The sequence below is a fragment of the Drosophila simulans genome, chromosome 3L, assembly GCF_016746395.2.
Source record: "Drosophila simulans strain w501 chromosome 3L, Prin_Dsim_3.1, whole genome shotgun sequence".
In the NCBI taxonomy this organism is placed as follows: Eukaryota; Metazoa; Arthropoda; class Insecta; order Diptera; family Drosophilidae; genus Drosophila; species Drosophila simulans.
The window spans coordinates 3020326-3039880 of record NC_052522.2 but is presented as its reverse complement, the minus strand read 5'-3'; the positions used below and the strand labels follow the sequence as shown (position 1 = coordinate 3039880).

Below are 19555 nucleotides of genomic sequence, written 5' to 3'. Positions count from 1 at the left end.
GTGAGCGCGCTGTTTAAAATCCGCCCTGTGGTGATATGAATTTTCAGATGGTTCGCTCTTCTCTCCATGCGCCTGCGCATAATTTTGTTAATTTTATTGTTTATAGATGTAACTCTTATATTCCATTTCTCATCCAGTCGATGATCATAAATATGAGTTTGATGATAGGGACAGCTGTGCTTTCGAACAATAATAAAACACAGTGCATTTAAAAATTTTATTATTTTTTTTATTGGTTTTCTCAAAAAGTTTTATACATTTTGTTTTTCGTTTCAATTAAATAATTAGTCTTACGTTGATGTACACAATAATTTAAAAAATAAAGTACGCCGTAATCTTGACAAACGGAAAGAGAGATAAAAAAGTACAAAAGTGTACACAATCAAGAAAAATATTGCAAAATTTGAGTTAAACTGAAGTGCATAAGCCATCTAAACAGATCTAGATAAATCGAGTTGTAAACAAGTACAAAATTAGTATAAATCACACTAAGCTGGTAAACGAACCATCTACTGATTTGCATATTTTTTCCTTTTTTTTATATAACACTTAGGATAGAATTGCCAAAATTGAAAAGTTTTGCTTAGATGAATTGTGAGCGGACTCTGTAAAATTGGATCCTTTAGATTTCTTACTCTCCATCATCGTCATTTCGTTGCAACAAAAAATGATATCAATATGCAGTGGCTACGAGTCTTGAAATCAAATCGTACTTAATATGTATTTAAAAGTTCCTTGCTTTTCCCTTTTCGTGTGATTTGGTATCTGGTATCTGGAGGTGGTGCGGAGTAGTTGAAGCCTTTCAGTAGCCCCGATCTCTCGTTTCGATCGGATCAATTGGCTGGCTGGCTTTCGATCTTCGGTTGGGAGATATGCGGCCGCGCAGGCGCAACGCGACTTTTGGATTGGAGGATTGGAATATAGCGGGTATGAGTTTTACAACTAGAGACAGACTTTCATTAGCAAAATATTGTACTCGGATGTTCAGCGCGTGCGTGGCAATACACATATGTATGCATGTATATGCACTTGGATCGTTGATCGGCATGTGAGAGCGTATCTTAATATGGACCAACACAAATGTTTCGAATGTAGATATTGCGTGTCGCAGACTCTTTCAAAATGGATGTATGTACATATCACGCTATTGGCCTAGACAATTTCTTTTCGATTTTAGTTGCGGTCTCGGTTTCGTTACAGTTTTTTTTTTTCGAGTTTTCAGTTTCAGTTTTTCATTAAGATTTGAGTATCTCGTTGAGCTACTTTCTAGAGTCGCGCTGTGCGTCGCTTTGCATGTTCCATGAACCAACATTTACATTTTCTTTACAAATACATAGTTTCTCATCTCGTTTTGTTTTTGGTTTTTGTAAACATTTTAAATTGTATTTAGAAAATTTGTGTTTTTTCCATTTTAAAATATTTTGCTATAAAAAATACAGTTTGAAAAATAAAAAACGTTCTCGGCTGTCGTTCTAGCTCGTCTGCGCCTTTCGCTTTTCGTTCCTATCCAATTGTTTTCGGTTTCGTAACTTCTTTTCCATGTATTTTTTGTTTACTGTAGGGGAGAAGAGGCAGGCGATCATTGTCAGACATGCTTTATAAACATTTGATGTGGTTCCTTGTTGTTCACTTTCTTAGTTTCTCTATGTTTCTCATAATCTTTATCTTTATCCATCTACTCTGCATTGAATTTATCTTTTTTTGTTGTTGCTCAACGATTTGCTGCACTGTTGCCATTGTTTGTCATTACAGTTATTTATTGTTGCAAAATTTTACAATTTTTTTCTTTCGATTTTTAATACATATTTATAAATACTTTCATCCTCTCTTAGCTCTGTAAAAATAGATCCATGTTTTCTCGGCTCTTTTTCGTGATTTCTTTTTTCCTTTTTTTTATGTATTTTTTGCATTTTTTAACAAATTTTTCAAATTTTTTTGCTTTAAGTTCGTTTTTCTTCTTTTTTTGTAATGTTTGCATTTTTTTGTGGTTTTGCTTTTTCTTTTGGAGAGATTTCGGTTTCAAAAAGTTGTTGGTTTATTTTTTGTGGTTGCAGTTGTTTCTTTTTGTATTGTTTTAAATGCCTAAAATTTAGTTAGAGCTAACATAACATTGGATATCGGTTTTCACTTTTTTTTTTGTTTTACGTTCCTTTTTCGGTTTGGCTTAACAATAAACATCTTCGTATTTTACTTGTTTATGGTTCTCAAAATGTCTTAGTCGTAATGAATGTTTTTCTTAGTATCTAATCCTTTATCGTAGTCGTTTTGTGGTCGTGCGGAGGGTGGCTAAGTGAGCTGCGCGTGTTTTCTGTTTGTTTGCTGTTTTTACCCTCGAGTTGCTCAGTTGGCCGCACTTGACATCAGTTCGGAGAAGGCGTTCTCCAGACAATTCTTGAGTTCAGCATAGGAGACGATGAGTACCGATTGCTCGTCGCGGGACATCAGTTGCACCTGCAAATGTGGACCAAGTTAGCTTTGTGAGACCTCTGAACCCGCTGGCCGACCTTTTCCGACTTTACTTACGCGCTCTATGGAGCCAGCATCCAGCTTGTTGAGGCATTGTACAATGTGTGCGTGATCTAGCCAGGGCCGGCCATCCTCAGTGACGGAATGGAACAAATAATCACGGAATAATTTCAACATGTATCTATCACCAGTCTCGGACCAAGTGCAGTCCAGATTAAAGCTGTACATGAGTGAATTCATATGAAGATTGTATTTTAAACATATGTGCATTAAATTGCGAACTTACTCGGGTCGCTCGTTGATGCTGTTAAGTTTGACCAAAATGCGATATAACCGCCCGTTCTCCATCTCCTTGGCCAACTCGTCCTCCTGCATATCAATTTTGCTCTGCAGTGCATCCAGTTGCGTATAGAAGCGGGCACCAATCATTGGCATCAGGTCGGTCACGGAGCGACGGTTATTGGTGGTGAAGAGGTAACTGAAAATCTCACGGGTTAATTCGTCAGTTGATTAGCTATCCCAGTTATTACATACACAATGAAGTTCCGCAGATCGGTGGAGTAGTTTCGCGTGACCATATCGATGCTCGACTGGACATTGTCGCGTTGCACGGATTGAAGGCAGCGGCAGGCCAAAGCTAATACTAAGCGACCCAAAGCGGTCAGATCGTCCTAAAGATATGCGAACCAATGTAATTAGTTTTAATTATACAGCAAAGTTGAAAAGGCCATCTTACCTGCTGATGCATATTAACCAGGGCCAAGGGATTGGATGCATTCGGATCGAATTGCGTTATATCCGAAATGCAGCATGAGCTAAACCGTACACGCTTGCCCGTCACTATGATCTTTGTGGGATCCAGAACTCTGAGAAGAATGATCAGTTAAACTCTGGGTGTATAACAAGCGGGGTGAAACATACTTGCAGGCAAGACCGGCGTGGTGGATGGCCTTTAAGCCGGCGGTCAGCTGCATGATGATCGACCAGATGGTGGCCTCCGGTAGCAGGGGTCCATTGCTCGTTCGCTGCATGTTACTCTTATGACTGCAATAAGCAAATAATTAATAGTTGGAGCAACAATATGATCATGGTCTAAGAAAAACGAACCTGAAGGGGCGGGCCTCGCCTTGGAATGGATCAGTGTACCCGTTGGTCTCTGGCGCCGGAGTGAAGTATTTGGCCAGTAATGTTTGTGAGCCGGGATGATAGTCGTACACTAATACTAAAGCTGTAGGTGCCCGATAAACATTATTGACATGGTAACTAGTAGGTTTGAATTTACCTAAAATACCCTACCCTAATTGAAGCTACAATATTGCAAAAGAATCAAGGTTAACGCTCTTTTTATCAGTGATTAACGATTTGTGATAACTATTCACTGACTAGTTTAGATTACGCAATTTGAAGTGCAGAGCTATAAATAGGAGCAGTAATCGCAAGATTCCGCCATGCATGACATGTATAGAATTATTTTCTGGCAAACTTGGCAATCCAATCCTATCAGCTTAATGTACTCTAATTATAGTGTATTAACCTTCTAAAAATACCCCAGTATTAAACAGGTGACAACGTCCTTAATTTCCAGGAGCAGCATTAAACACACACTTATAGCTAATAGCTAATGGTTCCAAAGACCTTTCCCCACTTACAGTTATCACCAAATGCTTTCGTCGTGAACACCTCACGCAGTTGTACCACATTCGTGTGCTGCAGCTTCTTCCACATCTCCACCAGCGTCATGCACTTGGTCGACTGCAGGCGGAAACCTAAAAGTACAATTGAAATGTTTACTAATGTACAATCCAGAAAGGAGTACCATCTACCCACCATGTATCCTTCGCAGGCAGTACTTGTAGCCCGTCGTGTTGTGCGTAGCCCTATACGTGGTGGCGGGGAACGTGAGCTTGGCGTGCAACGGCTGCGCCGGCGGTTCCAGTGGATACAGGGCATGGTAGTTCTCCACCTCCAGCGGTAGAGCGTGCTGCGCAGCCTCCGCTGCGTCCATGATCAGGTTAGAGATCTCGTTGCGGGCAAGGACTTCGGTGCGCATCTCGTCAGGCATAAAGAAGGCCGACTCCAGCAGCGTCTTTGGCTGCATGGTGACCACATTGGAGGACGGTCCCGGATACACATGCCCCGTGTACATCATGGCCGCCGGAACGCCCGCACTCATCGGCGCCACAGCACTCACGCCATGGAGAGCCGGATGCGTTCCGTCCACCACCATGGAATTGACGACGGGCTGGCTGTTCTGTGCGTTGGCAGTCGGATAGAAGTATATGGTGCCGCCTACGTTCTCCTACAAAAGAATATTTAAAGGATAATTAGAGACTAGATACAGTTGGCAGTTTGATTTAACCCACCTGGTGCACGCTGGTGGGCAGCGCTGATGGTATGGGCGATGCTCCGTGCGGCGTCATCCCGTGCGGTGGCGACTTCTCACCTGGTCCTGCGCCCGAAATCATGGCTGCTGTCGGTGATTCCTGTCGCATCATGGCGCCCCTCCCCTTGAGCGGCGTCTGAGCGGACATGCTGCTGACGAACGGAGCTGCGGCGGGATTCGGTGGAGCGCCACTAATGGCAATGGGGGCGGAGGCGGCGGACACAGCTCCTCCGCCCACCGACGGCGGATGCTGTTGCTGTTTCTGTGGATGCTGCGGCTGCTGTTGTGCGATGGTTACAGAGGCGATGGATGCGGTCTTTTGCAGGGCGAGCATGGAGGCGCCGCCGTTGGCCGTTTTGCTGATGGTCACCGAGGCGGAGGATGCCGATGACGTGGAGGAGGGAACTGCTGCGGCGGCGGCGGCTGCTGCTGCTGCTGCTGCGGCGGCTGTTAACCCATTGACGCCATTGAGCCCATTACTCAATTGCATGGGCGCGTTGTGATATGGTGCGTAGAAGTTGGGCGTCGAGCCAAGGCGCGTTGGAATGAACTCGGGCGACTGCGGCGTGACCTGCGAAGGGAAATCCATTAAATGAGAGTTATTAGCCATGATTTTCATACGATTGTTTCGATTTTCTTATTCAGCACGAGTCAATTTGCCGAATCGAAAATTGAAACACTCCTGTGAATAACACACACTAAGACACTTTTGTACACTTTTTAGGATAGGATCGTACTAAACTAACTACAATGCTAAGGGGCTAAGGGGTATGAACCTCTACGGACACATTCACTAGTCTAACACAGTTCGTGGATGTCACGGAGAACAATGGGATGGGGAACCAGATATTTACGGCTTTACCTGGGACTTTTTATTTAGGGGCGAATCCAAATTAAGTAGTGAGAACCCGTTATTCAGCCCATAACCGCTCGGTGTGGCGACATTCTGTCGATTCTGGGATGAGATACCAAAAATCGGAGTAGACGGATAGATCGAAATTCGGAGAGATACAAAGAAAAAAGTGAGAAATTCAGTTGTAGTGGGAGTTCAACTTAAGAATAGTAGAGCAAATAATAATTGGATCTTACAAATTACAGGTATGGGTGGGTTTTTTTTTTTTTAAGGAGGATTTTTTGAAATATCTTTGGTTTCTTGAGTGCAGTTTGCTAAAAATACTACTGATTATTCGACCAGAGTGTTTTTGTCTAGTCTATGCCATTATTATCTTATCTGAATAGCAGAACTTCATATATCAGACATTACAGTTCGTATTAACTAATTCTTCGGATATTAAACTAAAATGTTTAAAGCCTGTCATGGTTGCATGACATTGCCATTGAATTGCTCCATTCGATTTGCTGATCTTCGCATTGTAAAAATGAATTGAGCGGCAAATATGCCACTTAATGCCATTATATTCCGTATACTTTTCCATTAGCACGATTCCATGGCAATTATGCGGCTGGCACATTAATATTTTATAGTTAATAATTGCCAAGCTGTTCAAGATTCGCCAAACATATATGTATGTACGCACCGTTTTTGTCACCCCAGAGAGAATTCAAAATCCATGCATAAACACAAATTGATATTTAACTTGCATATACGACTTATATGGCACTTTGTGTGTCAGTGGACCCAAAAATAAAATTGAAAAAAACCGAAAAAGTCGGTCAAGTGTATATTATGTGCGACTGAGCGTTGAAACTGAAATGGTTCGAGTAAATTGAGTGAAAACAAATAAAGCATAATTAAAAATACTTGAGCAAACGTGGCCAGCTGTTAATTTGGGGGCCAACAGCTGCTTTCAGTGGGTGGTTTTCGGTGGGCGGTGATGTTATCATAATCTCCCCTCAACTCTTATCGCCCTGTTTTCGTGAGTTTCTTATTTTGGAGGGACTCTGATAAGAGCTAATTGGGTAATGGGAAGTTGGCTTACCATATAAGTGGCGAGTTTACTCTCTGACGGTATTCCATTCGTTGGCGAGAAGAAAATTGGATCCATAGCAGCCGTATCTACAAATAGAGCACAAAAACGGGAATTACTATAGTGAGAGAGTTGCGTTACAGCCGATAATTGATTAGAAATCAATTAAACAAACATCAACATGAATACTATGTGTGCTGTTGGCGCGATAAGCCTACTACATCAAACTATTCCGCACCCCTTCCGATGCCCTCCCATGCCCTCCCTTCCCATCCATGCCCGTTTTCAGTTCCCTACCCCTTCCAACCCCACACCGAAATTCTTGTTATTTTCCACAGTTATCGATACGACGATAACGCGCGTAGGCCCCAACATTTTTGGAGTATGCGCAATATATATGGTTGTTCGGCTGCTCCCGCTTCCTCTTGCGACTCCAGGTCGACGCAAATAAAGCCAAGACGCAATTTCTGCGGTAAACAACTGAGCCGCCAAACTTAGAACTTGGCAATTTGCACATTTTAAAGAAAATATAATAATACATATTTGTATGTAGTATATTCGGTATGTGCGTCGTGCGTGCTGCGGTCAGGCTGCTCAGGTGTTAATCACTATACCTTCCTCCTATGTAGACAACTCGGAAGCAGTGCCGTCATGACTAATCCACGTACGAGTGCTATGCTGGGTTCTTGGTCAGCTTTCAAAGTTCCCAAAAATTTGAACGCCTCTCCACCGGATATTCGAGTGCTGAATCAATGCTAAGCAGACTCGCCTCAACTTGTTTCAAATTCGAATGCAAGTGAATTTGCCTTCGACAAACCGAAAGTGAAAAATTTAATTTCAAAAGCAAAGCATTTGATTCGGGGTACGGGGCCAATGCCTCTTGCCAATGTACGAAGAGAAAACAAGTGATATTGGCCTTGAATTCGCTATATAGCATATAGACGAATACGTACGTACAAATATTTTATATTTATATGGAGCAGGTTGTATTCACTATTCGTGCAATTTCGGCGGGGAGACGACGGCGAAAGATACATTTATCGACTTCATTTTATCAGATACTACAGATATATACTATAATATAATAAATATAGCACAGGATTTGAATTCTTTTGATATGGGCTTTTTCGGGATTTAGTCTGTTATCAAACCGCACTGTATGTTTCCCATATTAAGTAAGCCTAGAGTACTTGAATTCTAAAACAACTCAAATATGTTTTGAAACGTTATTTTCGATTAATTCCGCTGCTATCAGAATGCTGAATCAACAAATTTCGTTTTGAAGGGTAGTTAGAATTCGTAGGAAAATTATTGTTTATGAATTGAGAGATTATTGTTGCTGTTGATGATGCTGTGGCCATATAAGCAATAATTCGTAGCCTGATTTTATTTATTTGACTTCGAATTGAAAAACAAACACACGAACGGGCGAGCGAACAGAACGCAAAACGATTTAATTGAATGCCCACATATGTTAATGATAATTATTATGTGTGCCTTAATTTATTTATATTCTGTGCACTGGGCAGGGTAATTAGGGGGCGGAGAAGGTGGGCGATAACCTGTTAGGACTGGGCCACAGTTTGAGAGCCTCAATCAGGTGTTGTTGCCCACAGTTGGGCTGGCCGAAACTTACTTGAACATGGCCAGAATCAAAGTTGTTTCTCAGTTTACATAAATCGCTGGCCACTGCTTGTTTGTTGGCATGACGTCGGCAGAAAAATAATGTATATGTAGGCACGTCTATACTTTAGGGTTTACGTGAGCAATTTTGGTCTTCAGTTATATATACATATATGTAAGTAATCAGTTTATATTCACACATAGAAAACCGATGATTATTGGGCCGTTGCCTTATGCTGCGTTTCGCGGTGAAATGGACAGCTTTGCTTCAAAGATCACGAACGCGTTCATGAAAACGCCACACTCAGATACATACATATACACGCTGGGTATACATACATACATACGTACATATATATTTTTCGAATTCGTATATAGATAGATAGTCACACGTTTGGGGAGCAGGCCAAACAATAACAAAAACCGCGCTGTTACGTCACGTTTAGTGAATATGTAGATGTGGCAGAGCGGTACGTTACGGCCTACCATTTACCGCCCAGCTCGGCTCACTTTGTTGCTGTTATTCAAAGAGCAGAGGCGCGTAATTGTTTTCGTGTAAGTGTAATGAATATGCAAGCGGTGAAAATAACACATCGGATCGGTTAAAATGGGGGGACCAACCAAGACCATCGATCGCGCCACGAACCGAGCGGCTGTGCAGCGTTCTCTAAACTGAAACCCCCAACCGCTGTTTTGCTTTGGGGAAACGCGGCTGGCAGCGACTGCGCACAGTGGTCGCAAAAGCTACGAAATCTGAATGAATTGGTATGCGCTTCGATAAGGGGGTCTACTTCACCACACTGCTGAGATTTGTGTTCGAATCTTAGTGTTCCAATTCAATCTAGTTCAATCAAATTATATTATTTATTCCTACAATCTGTACTTCTAAAATTTCATAATCTGAAACTGAATTTACTAGTTTGTCCCACTGTGCCTCGGCTGTCCGGAGAGTGTGAGAGCCAAAACAACAGAGAGCGCGAGCCCCACAGTGCGTGTCAAACTGTGTGACGATGACAGACGAGCGGCGAAGACAAAGTGGGCGTGTGGTGTGGGGTCCGCTCGCTCGCCCGTCCGTCCGATTAACTGTAAATATGTGGTCATAGCCGCAGATGGTGCTGTTGCTTGCATATTGCTGCAGATACAGTCAAGCAGTGCTATCTTCAATTTGCACTGAATAAAGTTGGCAGAATTTATAGATTAGTGGGAGCTTGAGAAATCTCTGGAAACTCATTACTCTATAATGATTTCCGAACCCATTCAAGTATTCATGTTCAGCATGTGCTTTGATGGATTATAAGTAATTAAATACGAAGACTAGCCGTAATGTTACCCAACGGCTCAATTCTTCTATTAATTAGCCTATCAAGCGTATAGTTTAATACTCCCACGATTGTAGTTTGGGCCAGCTAATCACCACTGTACTGGGAAAGTTCAAGCTCTGCAGGCACACGCGCAGCAGTAAGAACAATGAAAATCCATTGGCGTTGTTTGTTTGTTTGTTTGCTTATTTATTGCTCTTACAGCACAAAAGTGCTTACAGTTTGAGAGGCCGCCAGTCTCGGTTGCAATGACCCTTATACACCTCGATCGCAGGGCATCGCTTTCTGATTACGCACTGCAAGATAATATGATCATTTCGTACATGATATAAAACGGATGAATATTTAATAGGCGAGTAAATATCTAAAAAGTTACTTGAATCATCCTAATATATCTCTTAAAGTCGGTCTATTTTCCAAATGAAATACCAAACCATGATGATTTCTTTCGGTGCAATCACCATCGCCAAAACTAGTATTTTGCGGATTCTAATTATGAGAGTGGGGCTGTAAGCGATCATCTGATAAGTACACATCCAATGGGGTGCGTTGGGGGGTGGATGGTGGGGGGAAGGGGTTCACGCACACACGTGGCCATCGCTTTATGGCAAGCCAAGCAGTCGGTGTAATAATAATTCACTCGCACACATTTGTAAGTACATTATAAATGAAATATTTATAGCCAAGGCTTTGCCTTCATTATCAGCACAACCGCAGTCAAACGGTGGGTACGATCGGATCAGTATTACATATACATACATATGTGTGTATATAGATAGAAGTACCTACAAGGTGTGCCTATCCCTATACTAATGTTTTCGAGATCACAGGAATTCGATAGAATGTAATGGAGAATGGAGAGACCTCTGGCCAGAACTACAAAACCTTTTAAAGTGTCATTTGAGGTTAAATGATAAGGAGACACTTCACCTGAAAACTCAAAAGATAAGAGCCATAAGTCGAGCACACTTTCTGTAATTGAGAAAATAATAGTCTAGTTGGTTTTAAAAGATAAAAAAAAGGTATGGACTAAAGGCATATTACTCTGAATTCTTTACAGTGCTTAATTTGTAAAACAATCTATATATTAGATTTATTAACTAATTAAGGCAAACAGTGCACAAGTAAGCAATGATAACATTATTAGAAACCTCTATTGAAGAATTAAGGTGTATTGAAGATTTTCTCATAGTAATAAAGCAACTTCGAACATTACAGTCATGTGACAAAATGGGTAAAAAGTGCTAAATGCGCTTGAACTTTGAGCTTTGCTTTGTTTTTAAGACAATATTTCCATGTTGATCCAGCTGAATATTTTAAGTGCCTATGTAGCACTTGAAGATTGTAAAAAGGCCAATAGTGTTTTACTATAAATATAAACATTTATTTATGATTGAATGTGTACATAAATTCCTATACTATACTTCCTATAAAGCTAGCACACTATTTTCCCACCAATCTCCTTCTGTGCGGTTAAGGAATAAATTAGTTCTGTTGGTGGGAACCCAAGATCGAGATGGCTTCTGTTCAATTGGCCGCATCTCTAAACTTGGCCAACAGCACCGTAAACCGCTTGACAAACGTTTTTATAGCCGATCTTGATCTGAGCCTGATATCGCACAAAGCTAACCTCAGCGAGCTGAGCGGTTTTTTTTTTTTCGTTGGCCAACAGACAAGTTTGGTTGGTTTACTGCCACTAAAGCGGCAAAAGGCAACGCAGAGCGGCAGAAACACGGCAACGGCAACAGTTTGACCCAATTTTTCGCTGAGCAACAACAGCTGCTTTCAATCATAGACGCTTGAGCCGAACAGCTGTTTGCAATCGCCTCGGGCGGGCGATAAGGTCAAGTCGGGGGGTTTTTTCAGGCGCTAGATAATATCTACAAAGCTGGAAATACATCCATGTATCTGCAAACTCAACTTGACGAGCAATGAAATCGTACGAAAACGAAATCGTACGAAATGTAAATTGTGTGTAAATATGTACACACGAAATTAAGCCTACTCGCGTTTTTTATTTATTCGCCATTCGTATTCATTTTCGTATGCATGCGATTTCGACAGCGCGAAGTTTTAAATTTTCGAAATGCGGCCATCGAGTTGACAAAGAAAAAGTCAGGGGAGCAGAAAGGGGGCAGGCAGGGGAGCTGGAGTGGGTGGGGGTGACAACAGTAGCGGAAGTTGTAAATGTGAAGCGGGCCGCAAAATGATATGCAGACTGGCAGAGCAATACAGTCAAACTTCGGTAAATCGAACCGGTATCATGAGAATTGTGAGGAAAAGCGTGATATTTGAAGTGATAATGTAATATGAATAAATTGCACGTTGTGTCAACATTGAAAACTAAGCGACAACGTACTTTTATTTATATATAAATGTTTCAGGATTAGGAAATTCCTAATACAATAGGCGAAAATAGGAATGTAGAATGTTTAAAACTTTGAAATAAATTTTAATCTCAATGCTGTTATCACTAAATAAGTTTGACGTCAAGAAGTGAGACTTTAAAATCTTTTTTCACTTAGCAAGTAAAATTCAAATAGGGTCTGAGTCCATTCAAATAATTGAATTGTATATAATTCTGAAGAATTTGATACACAGAAATATGCGAAAGTCAGACATTGGGAAGTAGGACTGTAGAATTGGAGCACATTGTGAAAGTTCTTTCTGACTCCCTCTTTCCACCCTTCCGTCCCTCTCCCTTGCCCTTCGGCTGGATGCTTCTTCTTTGTGTGTCTCAGTTTCAGAGTCAGCATTTGATTGATGCCCTTGTGTGATTGACGGCAGAAGCAACAACACTTTGCCTCGGGGGGTTAACACATGTCACGCATTATATTCCGAAGCTCAACTGTTTTTTTTTATCGCTCCACTTTTCCAGCACGTTAACCGTTAAGACCCCACACAGACGCAAAAACACAAGCACACACAGGCAGAAGTAGCACTCACACACTCGCATTTGATAATTCCGCAGACAGAGGCGTAGGTGTCGAAGGGGGCCGTTAACAGCGTGGGTTAAACAGGCGCTTTGAAAAAAACCCGCCGTTCGCGACCGCTGCCAAAGAGTGACTAACAAAAAACACAGAAAAAACAGGCGGCGCAAAGGAAAAGACAGCGAGAGAGAGAGCAAGAGAGAGATGCGAGAAAACGAAATAAAAAGCAAACACCTCTCAGCACAAAAACACGAAGCGAAGTGCAAAAGCAAACAGCCAAGCGCAACAATGCGAGAACAACAAAAACAAACACTTTAATGAAAATAAAACCAGAAGAATTGACAAAATGAAATCCCCCAACAAAGCGAACAGCGAAGAAAACAAAACAAAATGCAAAAGCTGCGAGCGCGTGATAACACAGTTTGAGAGTCACTGACCCGAACAGATAACTTTAAATATTCTAAGAATGGAATTGATAATGGAAATTGGTGAAGCACTCTTGACAGATAACAAATTATATATATTATGGAATAATTATCAGTAAGAGTTTATCTTTTAAAATTTTGTAATTAAAGCCTAAGTGCACTAACGAATATAATTGATCGCGCTCAGTAATTCTTATTCGACATTCCTTTATTATCATTATCCTTTTCTTGTTATAAATAACCTTCTTTTAAACCATATTCCAGGATTGTGAAACACCTCCCTAGGAAAGATTACTTCTACTCTGTTCAACAATTTACGCAGAATCCGGTTGCTATAATAACTTCGCATTTGCATGAAAACGTACCGGATATCCGCTTTGTCGGCCAGCAAGGAACTGGAGATAATGGCACCGACCAGAGGCAATAAAACCGGCGGACTCTCCACTCCGAGATTGCCATATTGTGCGGCACGGCACGTGTTTGGGCCACGCACTTGGCCAAATTGCTTTATGGCCACTAGACAGCGGGCACAGGCCCGGCGGCGTATTTACGAGATATTCGGGGGACATATCCCATTATAATGGGCGGGAAATGCGAAGTGGGAAATGAGAAATGGGCGGAACAACCCGGGCGTATGAGTAATGCGTGTGTGCACAGCATTTTGGCCCAAGGGCGCAGTGTGATTTTTGGCAAGCCAAGAAGCGAATGCGAAATTAAATAGCCAAGAAGGCACGAAAAGACAAAAGGGGGGAAAAGGCGTCGAAAGACGTGGGAAAGACCATGCTGGTGTCATTATTAGCCGCTTTTGCCAAAATGAAGGGAGGAAGGCGAAGATACATATATGCAAAAGACGGGTGCGTGCCAACAAAAGAATGTGTTGCATACTTTCCAGCGCGACGCCTTGGAATTTCGCGAAAAATAAACGCTGCTGCACAAACAAAAGTGATAAGTCTGCCACATTAGCGACGTCAACTTGTCTGCAATGTCGCTCGCAGCACGATAATTAAATTATGTGCCACAAAACAAAAAAATGCATATGGCGATTTGCACGCTTAAGCCGCTATTATTCCAAAATTAGATACTTAATTGCAAGCGAAATCAAGATTATCGTAAATTAATGGCTGTTTTGTGCAGCTAATGTTTTAAACTATCCTTATTTAAATAATACTCTAAATTTTCAAAAATACATTTTTTACATTGACACGAGAAGTGAGTCATGCGAAAAAAGCTGACTAACTAAAAATAAACCTGGTGGGTTAATAATAAAAGATGGCAAGCCCCATTCTATCATTCCAAAGAGCCCCTCCATAATTGATACAACTAAATTTAGCGGCGTAAACAAAGGCTGTGAGAAAAAACACCGAAGGAACGGAAAGGGGAGCGCTGATGGAAAAGTTATTCGCAGGCAATTTCCGTGAAATGTTGTAAACAAATAAGCGAAGAGCGGGCTTCCTGTCGCGGCAGACAGAAAATCCGAGAGCAATCAATCGATAGTTATGTTTTGTTTTCAGCATCCATAGTTCGCTTCTGCACACTTTTCCCAATGTTTTCGATAGGGTTTTCATGTCTCGTGCACTTGTCGCACAATAAAAAGCGGAAGAACAAAAGCGAAAACCTTTTTCGAATCGTTAGGCAGTAAAAAAGTTGATAGAAATAAAATTAAGCCTGGCTCGATGTTTATTTTTTTTTGCGCAGATGAAGAGACGGGGGGCAGGGCAGACAGGGGGGCCTTTTAGTTGGTGCGTCAATAAAGTTGAGCGAAAATATTTGCACAGCGTTCAACCGACGAACAAACGAGGCGCTTTCCTTTTGTTCTTCGCTGTTTTATGGCCCATAAACAAAGGCCCAATTTGAATGTTTGGCGATTGAAGCCCAGAGAGCTGGAAGAAACTGGCCAACAGCTGGTCTGGAGACCCCATTAAAGATGGCCATATACGCAGAACCAGTTGCTCGCCACTTTTTCACGACAGAGACGAAACGTTCTAACGGCACGAAAAGGCTAAAATTATGGTCACAAATCATGAGGTAAGACGATTCATAATACCCATAACTGTACGGTATTACGTACAAAATATGATTTTTGGGGGCTTAAATGCAAAATGAGGACATTACTTTAATTTTAACGTCACATTTACACATTTAAAATCAGAAGAAAAAGGGCATGATATCATGTTTAAATGTAATTTAATGCCTTTCCTATATTCATGTGGTCTTTTCCGGTTTCTGGCAAGGTGTTTCCATCCGCTTTTGGCCAAAAAATTAAAACACATAAACAGAGAGACTGCTGAGACTGCCGAGCTGAAGATCTCCAATTTCGTCTGAGCCTCTCTTGTTTACGCTAAAATCGGCCCAAAAACAAAGGAGGGGCAAGTGCAGGAGGCGAGTTGGTAAACCAGTTTTCCACCGCACTCGACCAGAACGGACGCCGTCGGAAAAGGAAACGGAGAAGGAGGAGTGAGTGGCAGGGCCATCAACAGGTAACCCAGTGCACCTACAGGCCACGCAGCACCATCCAGAAGTAACCAGCGCCATCATATTGTACCATTGTCCATCCTATCAGCATCAACGTATCACCAAAGTCAATGTGTTTCCGTCAGCTGCCGTTGGCCTCAGCTCAGAAAGGCAGAAAGCCAGAAAGACAGAAAGGAGCTGCCATTGTTGATAGCGCTGCAGTTCTGGTTCGCTGTTGTTTTGATCGGGCTGAATTTTGGGCTCTGCAAACGGGTTTGCGAGTGCACTCATTCAGCCCAGCCAACCCCCTCTGCCACCTATTACCAATTTACTCAGGCCTCTTGGTTGTTGTTATACCCTTTCAGGTAATTCGGAGATTTTAACTTGGCTAAGATGGCTTAAAAGTCATCAAGGATAATCCTTCAATCCCGAAATTGGTATTGCTACCACCTTTTATTATTCTTGCAAATCTTTTTTATTGAGAAATGTGAAACAGAATCTACATGGTAAAGAACGATTGTGAAAAACACCCTGAATGAACTAGGCCATCCTGCACAATATCCTTGCGACGATCAAATATTTATGGTATAATGGGATAATATGTTAATGTTACACTGCACAAAGTCACCCTAAAGAGAGTATCCCAAGCTTCAGTGGCCGTTGGAAAGCAGCCTTTGTGCTGGTCTCATTGTTTTGGCTCTGGTTTTGGCAAAGGGCAGGGAGCCGAGGAAGTGGTTTTTCCTGCCGTACCTGTACGAGTTTCCCTGTCTCGGCCTCTCTGTGCCCATCTCTTTCGCAGGACAAAGAAAATGCATGAGGAGAATGCAGAGTGTGTGGAACTTGTTCCTGATCCCAGAGGGGTTGCAAGGAGCAGTAAATGGGAATCTGAGCGTTTCCAGGAATAACAAAACGATAATCGATGGTATTGCAGCGAGGAATGCACGTAATTAAAGGGAAGTGTATAGATTGTTCTGGGGCAGATTAATTATGCCGAGATTCTCCGTTCTCGGCCGCTACTCCATCCCGTCCCTATCCCTCTCTCTGCCTACTTATCTCCTTCGCCTCCTTTGTTCCTCGGTCACGTCCATGTAATTGCCAATAATCACAATATGCGCTTCGGTAGGAAAATTCAATTTACATGCCGCCAGTGGAGCGAAAAAACGAGAGAGGCGCAGAATTGAATTACAGGATGACCCCGGTGAGAACGCTTATGAAATATGCCAAAGGTGACTTTCAATTAAATGCCACCCAGCCAGAGGCGTGCGAAGGATTTAAAAAGGGGCTGATAAATAACGTACTAACCGATTAAAATAAGTTTGCTGATCAATGAGTTAAGATACCATTTTTAAGATTACAATCATAGAATAACAAAGTATGTAAGCAACTTGTTTTATGGGGGGTCATTTCACCCCGCCAACCCCTCTCCTATACGCTCCTGCCACCAGCTGTGGTTCTGTTCTTACATTCCCTGTCTTTGCTTGTTTTTGATTGCCTTTGCTTTTCTGGCTTTGTTTTTGCTTACCTGCCGGGAAGAAATTGTTCAAGAACGTTGACATTTTTCTCTTTCGCTCCCGCCTTCGCCAATTCCTCTTGCGCTCTCTTTCTTTTCGTGGTCCTTCTCGTTTCGTTACGCTTTGTTTTTGTGTTTGTTTTCGTTTTAATGTGCACTGAGTTAAAAACTTTTTCTTGGTTTTTTCGTTTTATTTTCGATTTTTTTTTTAGTTCTTTTTAATTATTTTGTAGAAAATATTGAAACAAAAATTTAAATTATACATACAATCCGTGCTTAACTGCTAAGTTTCACATAACACATTTTCACATCGTACGTTTCGAAAATATTTTTTCTTTCAGTTTTTCACGTAAGTTTCTTGCAGTTGAAATGCATTTTCGGGCAAATGATTAACAATTGAGGCGCGTCGACTGTAAAATGCGAGAAAGAGAAGAACATTCGATTAAAATAAGTAACGGTAAAAAAACAGTTGTTGTTTGTTTTTGCAAAACGGGGCGACAAAATGAAATCCCGAAACGCAACAGTGAGTGGGAGTGAGAGGGCGGTATAGCTTGGATTTCATTAAATTTTCCAAAGTGAGTCTGTGTGGGTGTACGGGGACGCTTTTTCCTGCACATATACAGACACAATTGCGCGCATATTTGCTTACATTTTCCACACTTTTTTCCACTTCGCACTTGGTTACTCATATTTTTAGAGTTTTATATTTAACACCATCCAAAACACATACACACTGAACCTAAGCCAACATATTGTGTAGCTCATTGCCTGTTTCATTGTTAGCTTTCGAATTGTTTTCTGTCGCGTAATTACTTTAATGAGGATATTTCCTTGAAAGGAGCTGCTGTTGCTATATTGTATATATTTTCATTACCATTTCCCAACGATTTTGCAAATAAGAAAAACGCAACACACACACCGCGCGATTGGCGCTGCACGAATGAAGAAAACGCAAAGAAGATCCAACAGCCAAGCCAAATGGAGTCCACAAACGACCCCCGAGTGTTGTATACATGTACGTCCGTGTGTGAGTGTGTGCACAGGAGCTCGGATAAAAACAACAACTGCCAGCTGTGTGTGCAACACAGTGGATGTGGATGCCATTCGAGGAGTGTTGGAAAAACATCCGCGCTCAATGGGTTACATGGACTTTAACGCGTAACTATTGTTAATTATTTTAATTAAAATATATCAATTTAAGCAAAGAAATTTAAGGTAATCTATTAAAGTCCTCATATTTTCAGCTGATTAATGCTGGATATGACAGGCTACTGAAGTTCCATTATCGAATAGAATGTTATTAAATAACTTTTAAACATGGCGAAACCCCTTTAGAGCATTGTAACACTTCAACTTCAAGTGGCCAGGATGTTTTGCAGAAACCCTAGCAATTGGCGTTGTTATACACACATGCATATATACACAAAATAAATACATATACATTCACACATGTATGTATGTTTTGGGCTGCGGGGAGTTCAACAGGACCCAACAGCTGGCCACAGGTTGCGTTCCACATAGAGAAATGTGGGAGCCTGGGCTCCAAGCGCGATCCACACTCCAGCCATATTTGTGGAACGCGACAAACAGCTGGCTAGGAAAAGGGGAAGAGGACGCAGAGGGGAAGGGAACGAAAAAAAAAGGGGAAGAGGAAAAGCAGGAGCAAAGGAAATAAGAACACATATGTATACGATTTGTTTGTTGAGTGGGAACAGCTGGAAATAATTAACTAAGTTCACTCAGAAAGCCAACTTATTTATAAGTGTAACTTTTTTAAAACGTGGTTGAATATATTTCTATTATAATTTTTTTTTTAAATTATGATAATATTTGCACGTGGAATTAAAAGTCAATTCATTAAGTTTTTATTTTCAATAACGATGTTAATCCACCACCGAAACTGAAATTGAAGCCATCTTGATCACCAAATTTTTAAGACGCAATATATCCAAATGATTGTTATAACGCAAGCCAGATAGCAAATAAGTATAGTTTTTTGTTCAACAAGCCAACGATTTGTTTTTGTTATTTTTCTAATTGATGCCGCTGTTGCACACACACACAAACACAAAAAATGCCAAACACACAGAGCACAGCGACGTGATACAAAAATGTCTGCTGAGAAAACTGCGAGTTTTCGCCCGTAAATCCACGTTTTCCGTACATCCACTGATCAGTAATAGTTCACTTTGCGAGGAGGGACTTTATAAAGAACCTGCCGTTTGTACTTTGTCAAATTTTTGTACATTTTAAAGACAAAATGACAATATTTAATTTCATACATATTCTCCGTTTGCCGCAAGCAGTGTGACCGCATCTCGCGAGTGACGAGTTCCATACTGCGGGTTATAAGGGCAGCACACTAAACTCGAATAGATTTGTTTTCGATAATATACTTGTAAAATTATATATATGAAGTCCTATTATGTTATATTATTATAATGCTATTTTATTTTAAAATAGTTAATTTAATGTTTGTTATATTATTACTCTGCAAAAGGGATGGTGTCCCCGCTAACG

General features: G+C 41.3%; 1 protein-coding gene and 1 long non-coding RNA gene across 8 annotated transcripts; one reads left to right on the top strand and one right to left on the bottom strand.

The window, feature by feature from the left end:
* Nucleotides 1–541: 541 nt before the first annotated feature.
* On the bottom strand, nt 542–17181 carry LOC6736557 (PAN2-PAN3 deadenylation complex subunit PAN3). Of its 6 annotated transcripts, none has more exons than XM_016170731.3 (13): nt 17048–17181; nt 6790–6866; nt 5712–5804; nt 4830–5420; nt 4294–4765; nt 4116–4232; nt 3574–3694; nt 3388–3510; nt 3203–3332; nt 3001–3137; nt 2753–2944; nt 2524–2686; nt 542–2451 (listed from the first exon to the last, which is right to left on the bottom strand). In XM_016170731.3, exons 1-13 carry the CDS (start codon nt 17079–17081, stop codon nt 2341–2343), a joined length of 2361 nt encoding a protein of 786 aa, XP_016030135.1. In that variant the 5' UTR covers nt 17082–17181; the 3' UTR covers nt 542–2340. The 6 variants fall into 6 exon arrangements, with proteins under 6 accessions (XP_016030135.1, XP_016030142.1, XP_016030138.1 ...); XM_016170738.3 differs by lacking the exon at nt 17048–17181 and adding an exon at nt 12666–12764; XM_016170734.3 differs by lacking the exon at nt 17048–17181 and adding an exon at nt 8414–9096.
* On the top strand, nt 7189–18945 carry LOC27207822. 2 transcript variants are annotated; one of them, XR_005543995.2, is made up of 4 exons: nt 7189–7338; nt 7407–7726; nt 13339–15099; nt 15306–15413. It is a non-coding gene; the product is annotated as an uncharacterized LOC27207822 (long non-coding RNA). The 2 variants fall into 2 exon arrangements; XR_005543996.2 differs by adding an exon at nt 18280–18945 and having other exon boundaries at nt 7192–7338; nt 13339–18193.
* Nucleotides 18946–19555: the final 610 nt, after the last annotated feature.

Bases quoted from the DNA above. Each gene is read 5' to 3' on its own strand.
- LOC6736557 (XM_016170731.3), bottom strand. From the start codon at position 17,081: ATGTCAACGTTCTTGAACAATTTCTTCCCGGCAG. The intron at 2,945-3,000 runs GTATGTAATAAC...TGAGATTTTCAG, and splicing joins GATCTGCGGAACTTCATTGT to TTACCTCTTCACCACCAATA. The intron at 2,687-2,752 runs GTAAGTTCGCAA...ACTCATGTACAG, and splicing joins AGCATCAACGAGCGACCCGA to CTTTAATCTGGACTGCACTT.